Source organism: Penaeus chinensis, chromosome 6 (assembly GCF_019202785.1).
Source record: "Penaeus chinensis breed Huanghai No. 1 chromosome 6, ASM1920278v2, whole genome shotgun sequence".
Lineage (NCBI taxonomy): Eukaryota > Metazoa > Arthropoda > Malacostraca > Decapoda > Penaeidae > Penaeus > Penaeus chinensis.
In genome coordinates this window covers 38,312,300-38,324,813 of record NC_061824.1, presented here as the reverse complement: position 1 = coordinate 38,324,813, position 12,514 = coordinate 38,312,300, and the positions used below count along the sequence as shown (strand labels likewise).

Below are 12,514 nucleotides of genomic sequence, written 5' to 3'. Positions count from 1 at the left end.
GATATTAATTCAGACAGGGAGCTTTAATCCGACACCGCCAGTTCGTCAATAAATTGTTCGCGATTTATTCATCACTGGCGAGATTATCCAAATCCAAATAGAGAAAAAAGAAAAAGAAACTCAGGAATCGATGAGATCCGTTTGCTGAGCAGGGCGCCATGACAGCACCCCCTGCCGCCTCGTAAGCTAACTTTTTAAATTTTTACAGCAAACTGACTGGCTTTTAACACTTCTTGGATCATCATTTGTCGGATTAAAACGCCTCTGACTGCCGTAGATTGTCCTCCTATCCCCAATCTTGAACTAAAAAGATTGGAAATAATTAAAACAGAGAAAAAACTTGAAGACTTCATTTTGATCCAAAGTCCAATCTTAAGGACAGAGAGAAAAAAAGGCCTATCTCCTGATGTTCATTTGTTATTTCAGGTTTTTATAATTATTGTCCGCGTTTAATCTTTGTTCTCAAATTTTATTTACGTTTTTTACTTAGATTTTGAGTATTATTATTATTAGTATCATTATGTTCTGTTTCAAGACTGGGGAGGAGTTTCGTACACATTTATTTATTTTTTTTGGTTGTAGTTTTCCGTGGGATTTCGGCAGTCGAGATCTCTACGTAGCTTTTTGTAGATAGAGCGAGATTGAATCTGTAAGTTTGACGTTAAATCACATGGCTTTGAGTACATTAAAAGATACAGATAAAGGCGAAGCTGAAAATGATTGAAAAAAAGAAAGGCTAATCTATTTTTGAAGGCCTTCAGATGCCTGTGTGACGTCATTGAAATTGAAAATGTCCGTTTTGGAGACGATATAATTTTTTCTTTTGTCAATACTCCCCCATTTTGAATTATTCCCTTATTTCTCTTATTTTGTTATCGTCATTCATTTTTTTAGTTTTTATTTCAAACCTTTTCTTTTTTTTAATTGTGTCGGAAATCATATGATTTGTAAAAAAAAAAACCTCTGTATCTTTTAACTATCCTTGCCTTTACTAACAATCAGTATTTATTTTTTGATTGATTTTTCGTATCTTTTTGGTTTGATCTTTTAGTTAACGTTTAGTTAGTTCATTGTTATATCTTATTTTATATTTTAAAAAAAGTCTATATATAATTTAAAGATATACATATCTGAAATTACAACTCAGAAGAAAAGAAATAAGAAGTAATTTAAAAGTTTACTCCAAAAATCGAGAGGATAAACCACTCTGTAAATTCTTCGTTTTGTGCTTTGAATATCCAAACTCTGTGATGCAGAAACTGGCGGCTTCATTATTATTGTGTTCAGTCCATCACCTTCATTAACTCCCATCCTTTTTTGTTTTTTAAATTCTGCATTTTTATTATTATTATTATTTTTTTAAAAAGCACCTTTGATCTTTGCCGTAGCAATAACAGTAAGATGAAATTTACTAAAACTCTCTCCCCCTCCGCCCGCCCCTCCCCTTTCATTTATTGAAATATTGTCCTCAATCCCCAATTTATTATTTCAGAAGAATACTGTACATACATTTGTTTTGACATATATATATATCTATTTCATTTTAGATGAAACAGTAATAACACAAATGGCCTTAATGATTTCACACAGAGTTTTGATCATGCCCCATAGTTAAAAGAACTTAGAGATTTTCAGCAGTCGATTTATCAGACAATAATAACTTTTTTCCTTTGGCTCAAAATTAATCAATAATAATACAGAACAGAAGAAAAATAATTAAATAAACAGACGAGAATGTTTAATGGAGACGTTAATCTAACCCAACTTCACCATCTTCTAGATCAACGAGCTGAACATTCAGGTCAACGATCTGCGTGGCAAGTTGTAAGTATTTCCCACTTAATTACAGTGGTCAGAATGCACGTTCGCCCAATCAGTCTCATACAGATGAGTATTTTACTTAAGTTTCCCCTCATTATTTTTACCTCAGTTTCCCCTTCAACTCTTTTAACAGAAAACGTGAACAATAATGGCACAGTTACGTTTTCTATGATTATCCATTTTGTTCTTATCATTTCGTTTTTTTCCCCTATTTTTCTCTTTCACCTATTCCCCTGATTGAGCGAACGGTATTCCAATCCCCAGTCTGAAAATGGCGTTTTGCTTTACTCCGTGGAAATTCTGGAAGGGTAAACTGTGAGCAAATGTTGAAGGAAAACGCCATTTTGACCGCGGGATTAAACTCTTTTATTTATTTACCTATTATTTGTCTCTTCTCTTTTTTTCAAACTTATTTTGCCTAGATGTGTCGAAGTACCAGACAATATAGTTTGCTTTTATCCCAAAGATTGTTTTAGTTCTGAAATAATCTTTCTCGTACTGATTATCAAGTAAATATTTTGTCTGGTATCAATATTCTTCGTCTTTTTTGAGTTTTGCAATTTGATATTTTGCGGTACATTTCTCGATAGGATTTCTGTTTTTATTATTTATTTCTTCATTTTGTGTCCATACGTGAACAGATTCAGTGTATGGTTTCTTTTGTCATTTTTTTTTTCAATTATTCTTTAATCATGATTCTATTCCTTCAAACAAAAATAACTTTCAAAAACTATAAAAACAATTCCAAACCTAAATAAGTAAAAAGAAAGTCTTCTGGACGTTCGCTTATGAGATGTGTCTTTAAACCATGACAGTGATGTGTTAAACCAAACTCTTTCCTTCATTACACTTATGAATGGTTTGTGTTGACGTCTCGACCTCTCCTATCCCCTACACAGTACACTTTTTCCGTTGATTGGTAAACAAGCTATTTTGCTTAACAGTCCATGCCCTTAACTACCCACACGTCCCACTCTCCATAGGTGTAGTCAGTCTGACACTTGTTTACAATCTAAGTTTTCAGAAAAAAACAATTTTTTTTCTCTCTTTTTTTTTCTCACCAAACCATAGTGCTAACGACGTTGTTTGTACGTGTCGATGTCTGGATTTCACATCACAGCACACTACTTTTCCTCTTCTCGTGGGAAACGCAAATTCTCTCAATTCCTTAGTTTATTCGTTATTTCTTTAACGCTATTCTAATCTTTTATTTTTAATTTTATTTTTTTGCGCCGTAGTGCTTCAGTAACCCTTCATTGTTCTCCGTCTCTCACAATTCTCGCTCACGTCTCCCCCTCTTTTTGTTTCTTCTCTCCTCCACTTCCGTCCGTTCCACCCCCCCCCCTCACCTCCCGAAAAAGAGAAAAGAAAGGAAAAGGAAAAGAAAAAAGAAACCAGAAAAAAATCACACACTACCCAGCCGCCTCTCCCTCCCTCCCTCCCTCCCTCCCTCCCCCATTTTTATTTTATTTTATTTCTATCTTCACCGTTCGCGCACTTACCGTTTCTCTCGTTCCTCCTCGCTCGCCCATAGCATCAAACCTACCCTGAAGAAGGTGTCCAAGTACGAGAACAAATTCGCCAAGCTGCAGAAGAAGGCTGCTGAGTTCAACTTCAGGAATCAGCTGAAGACTGTCAAGAAGAAGGAGTTCGAGCTCGAGGATGACAAGGGCGCGGTGAGTACCCCAAGGTCGAGGTTGAGAGGACGAAGACCCACGAGTCTTTTCGAGTATTAGGATGACCTCTTTTTTTCTTCCAAGAGAAAAAGAAAGGATGTTTTTTCTATTCATTCTGATTGATATATCTTGGTTTTTCATTTGTTTCTCTCCTTCCTTCCAAGAGATGTGAGATTGCTTTGTATATACTGTTGATTTTGAGTCCCCCCTTTTTCTATATTAGGTATTTTTTCTCCAGTTGATTATTATCTTACAAAGAATATATTGTAAGATTCATTTGTCTTTCTCTTGATTAATATATAAACACTAAAATTAAATATTTGTATATATTTTGAATATATGTAAAAAGCTTGCCCCTTTAGTGTCTGTGTTTGTTTAGTTGCATCTTGTCATCACGTTGTGTTCTATAATTCAATCATTTTGATAATGAAAAGAAAAGTGTTAGGTCGAACATCAAGGCTGATAGACATCTGAATCTCTTTATAGAGCATATGTTTCCTTTTGATTTTAGAAAGACCTTGTGTGATCCGTGAAAGGGCTTAGCAAGACACTGTCCCTTCAGAAGATTTTTATTTTTCTGACTTTGAAAAGGTTTTCGACTTTTTTATCCTGTCATACTTTCAACCCCCAAAATATCCCTTTCCCGAAGTTCAAGTCATGCGTGGTTGTTTGCGAAAGGAATCCTTCAATTCCTGGAAATGTTGGTCTGTATTCCCGGCATTGAAATGTGATTCACTCCCTCCCATGAAGATTCCCGAAATGATTTTTCTTGTTTTTTCCACCGTCAAATGTCAAAGTTTGCGGCCAATGTAAGACACCGGATTTTATACAATGTGTCAAGCAGTCTTATATACTTCATTCTATGTGTCTGTCTATGCTTCTCCTCCTTTTTCTCTCCCGTGTTACTCATGTCAACAGTGTACTCGACTCAGCTCTGTTCTCCTGTATGGTGTGCCTTTCTTCCTTCCAGATTCCGCCTTTTTCTTGTCCTTTCTGAGTGTCCCATGCTTGTGTTTTGTACATCTATTGAGTGCTCTGTTGTTTTTTTTAATGTGATGGGTGTTGTCCCATACTCTATCGTTTGTTCTTTACGTGTTCTTCGTCCTGTGTTATGAACGACGGTCGCCGATCTTCTTACCCAAATCGTAATCGGTGTTCAAGACTCATGGCCGCGAGATTTCTGTGTTTCCTTTGAGACTAGAAATTCTTAAGACTCCATTCTCTAGCTTTCTTACGGTTATATGACTTGTTCTCGGAAAACACACAGATGATCATAATCAAAGATACTGAGAGAAAGAAAAGAAAAAAATAACACTTGAAAAGCCCTTTCACTATGTATTCAATTGAAAAAAAACATTATAACAGCGCTCATTGTGAAAACCACACAACAGATTGGCAGTATTCAGTGTCTTGTCTGTGTCTCCGGATCAGCGAATTTTGAAAAAAAAAAAAAAAATCGTCAGTTGTCCCTTTTTTGTTATGTACGTCCAGGCGAGTGTTTTGACGACATTTCTTTCGCCGAACAGACAAAGCCTGACTGGGCGGCAGGCGGACCAGGAGCCGCTAAGAAGGTAAAGGAAAACAGGTGGTTAGGCCCCGTGCGAGGGCCCAACGCCTCACTCACACTCTACTTACCACACCAACATCTGCTCTTAACCATCTCTCCGTCCTTCTCCTTCTCATATTCACTCATTCTTTCTACGCTCAGTATGTATAGATATGTATATATATGTATGTACGTATATACGTGTATATACGTATATGTATATGTATATGTATGTACGTATATACGTGTATATACGTATATGTATATATATGTATGTACGTATATACGTGTATATACGTATATGTATATGTATATGTATGTATACGTAGACACATTCACTTCCACAAACATAGACAAAATAAGTTCTCATTCCCATTGTGAGCACAATCTATCACCAACTACTACAGACTTACCCTCAGTTCCTCACCAATCTCTCTTCATTTCACAGCCATTCATTCACTGTTTCCTCAGAAAAAAAAAACTCCCGGCTTCCTAGTCATCTTCTAACCTCGGATGACCTTTCCCGAAACCCGTAGAAAGGTCACTCAAGGTCGAGGAAGACTTAATCTGCACTCAATAGCTATTATTTTGACTTAGTTACATACAGCTAAATTTCAAATCTCGTCGTTCTCTCTATCTTTTAACTTAACAACAATTTCAACTAATATGTAAAAGAGAAGATAATTAGAATGCCTCTGTATAGCTTTTTTCTAATTAAAATTCGCTTTTTTTATGATTTATTCACTGCAGGTCTAAATAACTATAATCTGTTGAACGATTATGAGCTTTACGCTAGTTACTTGTAAAGCTTAGTTCTGCTTCTCTTAGTTCACTCATAGTTTCTATAAAATTAGAAATTAGTCTTTCTTATTGGCAAATAAAAATAAAGTAAAATAAAAAGAAAATAGTGCTTCCCATTTTTTTTTATTCTATTCTAACAACAAAAAACAACAGCAAATTTTACTGCTAAACTGAGCTCTCTGTTTAATAATAACTAAAATAAAAGGACAATTATTTGCTTCAGAACTAATATCACTTCTAATTCCTCTAAGTCAAAAGACGCTGAGCTCATTCTAGCAGAGATAACACTTACATCATTCTTAGCACTTTCTGTTCCTGTGACACTACAAAGACCTTCGGATAAGCACATTACCGAAACAGTTCCTGAAACACAATCATTCTTTCAGGCAATATACACAGCTACACACACACACACACACACACACACACACACACACACACACACACACACACACACACACACACACACACACACACACACACACACACACACTCGCACTCACACTCACACTCGCACAAATACACACACTCTAAAAAGAAAAACACAAAACACAAGCGCACAGAAACACACACACACACGCCTGGTCTCCCCGATCAGGTAGAAATACTTTACGCTTTTCTTATGGCTTTTACCGGTTACTTAGCGGCACCTTAACGCCAATTTAACTGAGCTTCGGTGGCCTCAATGAAAATAATGGAAACAGACGCGCGGAGATGACGTCACGGCGCTGGCGGTGTTACCTTCACCAACAACCTGCCGTGTTCGCCCCCCCCAGCGTGTCTGTCATGGCCACTCTGCAGTCAACAATTTTCTTTTTTTTTTCATTCTCTCTTTCTTACAGACCACTGTGTCGCTATTACTAATTCCTTGACTGATTTATTTTTCGTTTGTGTAGGGATATACACATAAAAAAAAAAAAAAAACGAAACACGCTTCTTTATTCACTCTATTGTTTTTATTATTATTATTGTTTTGCTCGCTTTCTTTTGCTTTTTTTTTATTTTTATTAGTTCGAAGGTTATTCTGACCGACACTGAAACGATTCATCCCTGGCTTTCTCATATACATGTATTTTTATTTTCCTTTGATGTTCCAGTCACCAAGCGCTTTTATGGTGAAGAGAAAATGCTTCATTATCACAAAGATTACGATAGTCGGAATAGCCTAGACATTGCACACTAAACTTAGACCAAGTTGCATGTCTTTTTTATTTACTGATTTAGGAACTTCGTTTAGAGTAGTAGCATGTAGCTCTTACTTGCTTACTATTCGCTTCACGTAGAAGGCTTCGCATTGCAACACTGACACGCTCCATTACCTTTAGCGCTTTCTCGCTAGCCATCACTACGCTCTTTTATTTTTTTGCCTTGAGACATTAACTATTAACTATACACTATTTATGTCATTATGTTTATAGCATGTTGATTCAGTAATGTAACAGCTAATTCTCAGTGAAGAAATAATGACTATTTTGCTTATTCATTGCTACTACTACTGATTCGAATAATGTTAAACTTGTTTGTGTCAAAATTTAGAACTCTGTATCATTTTCTTTCTGTTGGTCAATTTTACTTGATTCGTAAACATTTCACATATTTATGTTTAGACAGAAGACAGTAATAAGTATTATTTTCAGATAGCGATAGGTCTTATCAAATTACATATGTTCTGATAGCTTTGTTATAGATTATATTTAAAGGTATTTAGTTTTAGGAAACATTTTATATATATATTAGCTTCTCCAGTCACGACACTTCCCTCTGGTATTCATATATGACAGTTTCAGTTTAATTTGTTCCTTAGATAGACCAGCAGTAAGGTTCATTGTCCTTGTTCGAGAAGCAAAATAATGACCCTTATTAACCTGTTACCTAGGGGTCATATCTGCTGATTGTGTCATATATGCTGTCTGTCACAGTGTCCCCTTAAAATCAGGGCTGAAGCCAGGGATACCGTTTTCTTTCGAATTTCTATTTTGAAAAATGCGAATCGTCGACGTATTATTCCGAGAAGATATATGTATAAATATATTTCTTTCATTCAAAAGAAATATTCCGTGCGACCGTTTTTCTTTTCAAAGAACTATACTCCCCCCCCCCCCACCTTGTAAATGTTTCGACAATTTCTATGCATTTTGGAACCCTCCCCCCCCCTTTTTTGAGAAAGACTTTGCATGACGTCACCATCTCATGGCTACGATATGAGAATGGGGTTCGTAGTGACCGAATTTTTTTTTTTAAAAACCTTACCCCTGTCAGTCCACACCAAGTAACCCTGTCTGAAGCTCTGAAAATATATAAAGAAAAAAAAAAAAAAAGGAAAAAAAACAAGTGATTCTATTCATTATATTTGTCTCTAATTTGTACAAGTCGAGAGTTGTTCAATGTTGTTTTTTTTGGCTAACGATAACGACCCTTAATGCAGTAATAGGCGATGCCTTCTTGTTAATAATAATGTTCTGTTCATCGTATTGGAGGTAGTAGTTTCTTGTTTTTATTTTTTAATTCAGATTTTGGAATATATGCTTTCAGGAATGACGCTTTTCCTCATTTCTTTTAATTTAATTATTTTTCTTAATTATCATTTCGTCGATACTCCCTGAGTTTGTAGTATTTCTTCTCATGAAGGTTTGAACTACATTGTAGATATAAATGAACTAGAATATTCTTTTGGAATAAGTGGCATTAAAAAAACGCGGGAATTTTGAATTCAATAACCGTTAAAAAAGAACACGAAATGAGATTCAATCCTTTTTTAATTTGTAATCCAAAATAGAGATTCCAAAAGGCGATCAGATCACTCAGGGGTGTCGATCCGAGCTGTAGTGGCTTCTGGTCATGATGATTCACCGTCTGTTAGCGATTTCTTACCTTATTTTAATCGTAAAGGCAGCCTCGCGACACTAATCATGATGTGTTTTCGTTCCTGCAAGCCAGCCACTAAGAGCAAACCCGAAACCAGTTTTTTGTTCTTGGCAATAGCGCAGATTTTGCTATTTTTTTTAGCTCTAAAAATCTATATTATATAACGTTTAAATATATATATATATATAAATATGATTTATATATATACACACCTTGTTACGTCTTGGCTTTCGGTAGCAATGCAAGATTTAAAGCCAATAGTTTGTTTTTGCTAATATATTCCTTCTTATGAGTAATTTTTCTTATTTTGATAAGGCATTTACAAAGCGATGTGCCCATCTACATAAAAAAAATGAATATAAATAGATACATGTATATATACTAAACTAGAGTAGACTATTGCCTCCATGTCCTCCGCCTCCATTCATAAGTGTAATAAACACAATCAATTTACTACATTTATACACAAATATATATGATAAGAATCGTCAAGATGTCACGTAAAAATATGTATTAATAAAAGCGACTCCGTTCGAAAGCCTTAATGGCTTTGGATGTTAAAAAAACAACTATTCAAAACCTTTCATAATTTCATATAAAAAAAGGGAAAAAAATCGAGTTAAAGAACACAGATCCTGGGGCAGGGTAAAGTGGAGTGGCTGGAAAACAAACATAAAAAAAATATTATATATCCAGATCTTGTAAGTTAACCATAGTCTGGATTTTGGAAGAGCACTTAACCATTTCTTTTTTAAAATTTGAATTCGAACGCGTCGCGAACTTAAAGAAAAAACTAAAATGAAAAAAAAAATCGAATTCGAGATAAATATTTATTTCTCTCTTTATCCATTATATTTTTTTGTTCATTTCATAAACGTAAGTTGGGGTTATTAAAAAAAATAACCTTGCTTCTTACTAACCACTGTAAGTGCTGTTCCACGATCTGGACATGTGTTTGTGTAAAGATGTTGCAAATAACACGTGTTTTTTTCACTCTCTCTCCCTCTTCCAGGAAGGGGAAGAGGGCGCTCCGGTAAGTGCTTTTCTAGCGTTGGTTCACGAATGCAAAGGGTGACTACAGACTCTTTTTTTTAATTATCTATTATCTCCGGTTCTCTCTCCGCCGTCGTGTCTGATTGGCGCAAAGCATGAGTACTGATTGCCCAAATGATGAGAAAAAAACAGAAAGGGAAATGAATGCTAGATCAATCCCCTACACAAAAAGGGTTCAGCCAATCAGAAACGATCACGGAGATTGGATCCACCAATCGCAAGCGAGCTCCGAACTCGAAATCACCAAACCACTTGATCGAATCAGCCAATCAGAAAGCGAGATATGAAAAGCGTTTAATAGTAAGACGAAGAAAATGGAGAAAAAAAGAGAGTCTGTTCGCCCATTCCTTGTAGTGAACACAACCTCTGTCCCATGTTCCGTGTTGCCGGTGTAACCCGTCCACAGCATAGGTCCTGGGAGGTTGGGTTAAAAGCATTGTTGATCATTGAGTTCGTAGATATTCTTTTCTTTTTTTTCTCTTACTTCAAATATATATTTATGATTTTATTCCATTTTTTTCTACATACGATTTTTTTCACATTTTTATTTGAGGAGAATTCTCTCTCTATATTGATATTTTGATAGCCTTGTTCAGTTATCGTTATTTCTGTAGTTGTGAAGAAACAGCAAAACTACAAAAGCTGAGCAGGGAGAGTCGTAGAGAAACGAAATTCTAAATTGTATCATTTTGAGTAATGGTTTATTTTTCCTTACAGGATTTAATTCCTAAGCATTTAAAGCAGTCAAAGAATATATTACAGAAACCAGTTGTAATCAGAGAGCAAAATGTTTTCCGAAATGCATTGCTGTATCTATTCTAAAAACAGCAAAGAACAAGTAACATTCCTTTGATTGACTGACTGAATATCAGGTTTAGTTAAGTCCTCCCTCCAAAAGTCTACGACGCTCCTGTACCTTTTTCTTTGGTGATGAATCTCCTTCGGGGTTTCCATTTTCTAGTCAGAAATTTCTCCTTGGAAAAGTGTTGGGTGTTCGTTATTCTTTTTTTGTTTATTTTAGTTCCGCTTTAACCTTTTTTTCATGTATAGCAGACTTATATAGGATTAAGTAACTGTTATCTTGAGCTCAGTCTAGGAATTCTGTCTTTGTGTTGATATTATAACCATTGGACTGATGGCCTTCTTAGCCACACAATAGAAAATGGTGAACTGTCAGTTTGCTAAGATTACAAGTATTTTGGAAGTGGAGGAAACTTCGGTTTATTTAGCGCACTTCCACAAGTCACGGTTAATACCAACTCAAAGTATCTCGTGCTTGTAGACGGTATGTGTAAAGAATCGGAGTAGCCCCATAGTCAAAATATTGTAGCAGAGAGCCTGGTACACAATAGTCATAACTGCTAACTGTGTTTGGTTTACCGCTAGTTAAGAAAAGAGAATGAGTTGCCCATTACAGTAAGCACTTATCACTCCACCAAAGCCAGCTCTCTTTGAAGTGGTGGGTCATAACTGGTCCTGAGGCCAAGAACTTGTTGAATTCGCTAATCGCTGCTCTTTTCCACAGGCGGAGGGTGATGCTCCTGCAGAGGAAGGTGAGTTAAAATCGCCCGCGTGTTTCCCCTTGACCTCATGTGTTCACAAACAGCCCGTGGCGGTGCCTGGTGTCGCTATCAGCCCATGAAGGGGTCTAATCGGGGTCTCACAATCACGAGGCCAGAAGGAAGGGCCGAACCAAGGCCCCGCTGCGGGCTGCCTCATCCCCCCACGTTATCCTTTAGTTTGCTAGGACCCTGAGGGAGTCCTTTGTGTCCTTCCGCTCCGCCAGGGTCCTCCGCCGCCCGACCGCGGTCTAACGACTTTATTTTCTTTCAGGCTAACAGACTTAATACACACATTTTTTTCTCTCTTTTGTTTGATCTTGTCATTTGTTTTGTAACGTTCCGTCCGTCCATGTGACTGTCAGTCTTTGTGCTATTTATCCATTATCTTGATTTGCTGCTCTTGATAATTAATGTGCCCGTTCTTTTCCCCTCTCATTAACGTGACACTAACAGGTGCCGAGGGCGCTCCCACAGAGGGTGCTCCTGCAGATGCCGCGCCTGCAGAAGGGGCCCCAGCCGAGGAAGCCCCGGCAGAGGAGGGCGGCGCCGCTGAGGCCGCTCCGGCTGAGGGGGGTGACGCCCCCTCCGCCGGAGAGGCACCGGCGGACGCCCCGGCCGAAAGCCCTGCCGAGGCTCCCGCGGAGGACGCCCCTTCTGAGGCCGCCCCTGCCGAGGGTGAGGCTGCTCCTGCTCCTCCTGCCGAAGGTGAAGCAGCACCGGCTGAGGAAGGTAATGTGCACCACCACACACCCGCGCCGCCGCTCGCCATCGGCGTCACCTCCACACGGCAACACCCCCCCCCCCTTCGTTCTCTCGCTGCCTTTCAGTTGGCTTTCGCCTTTCAGTTCAAAAGTCACTCTGCTCTAATCAGCTGCCAAATAATTCTCTAATGTTTTCTGTTCACTTTTCAAGTTTCAGTTTTTTTCTTTTCTGTTCAAGATTTTATATGATTTCGCTACTAATTGATCAGCGTTTTGATTTTCTTCACGGTATCTCTTCAAGTGTCAAGCTATAGCAGTTCCAAAGATATGTACCAGATATGCAACAGATACTCAACAATTTCAGACTTACAGTAACTCGTAAATGCCAACCGCCATTGCCACACTAACACCCTCCACATCAGCCAAAAACACGTCATTACATCATCAACGAAGCCTATTCCAGCACGCCACACACAGACCCTCACACGC

General features: G+C 37.5%; 1 protein-coding gene across 14 annotated transcripts in view; it reads left to right on the top strand.

Moving 5' to 3' along the window:
- LOC125026587 (troponin I) overlaps positions 1-12,514 on the top strand; it is a 34,188-nt gene that overhangs the window by 21,177 nt on the left and 497 nt on the right. For 7 of the 14 annotated variants that reach the window (XM_047615133.1, XM_047615130.1, XM_047615132.1 and 4 more), the window contains 5 exons: positions 1,781-1,824; positions 3,356-3,497; positions 5,024-5,068; positions 9,722-9,742; positions 11,288-11,315. In XM_047615133.1, the coding sequence (XP_047471089.1) occupies positions 1,781-1,824; positions 3,356-3,497; positions 5,024-5,068; positions 9,722-9,742; positions 11,288-11,315 (280 nt within the window). The remainder of the gene's footprint in view (positions 1-1,780; positions 1,825-3,355; positions 3,498-5,023; positions 5,069-9,721; positions 9,743-11,287; positions 11,316-12,514) is intronic. The other 7 variants (XM_047615138.1, XM_047615136.1, XM_047615129.1 and 4 more) reach the window with 3 other exon arrangements.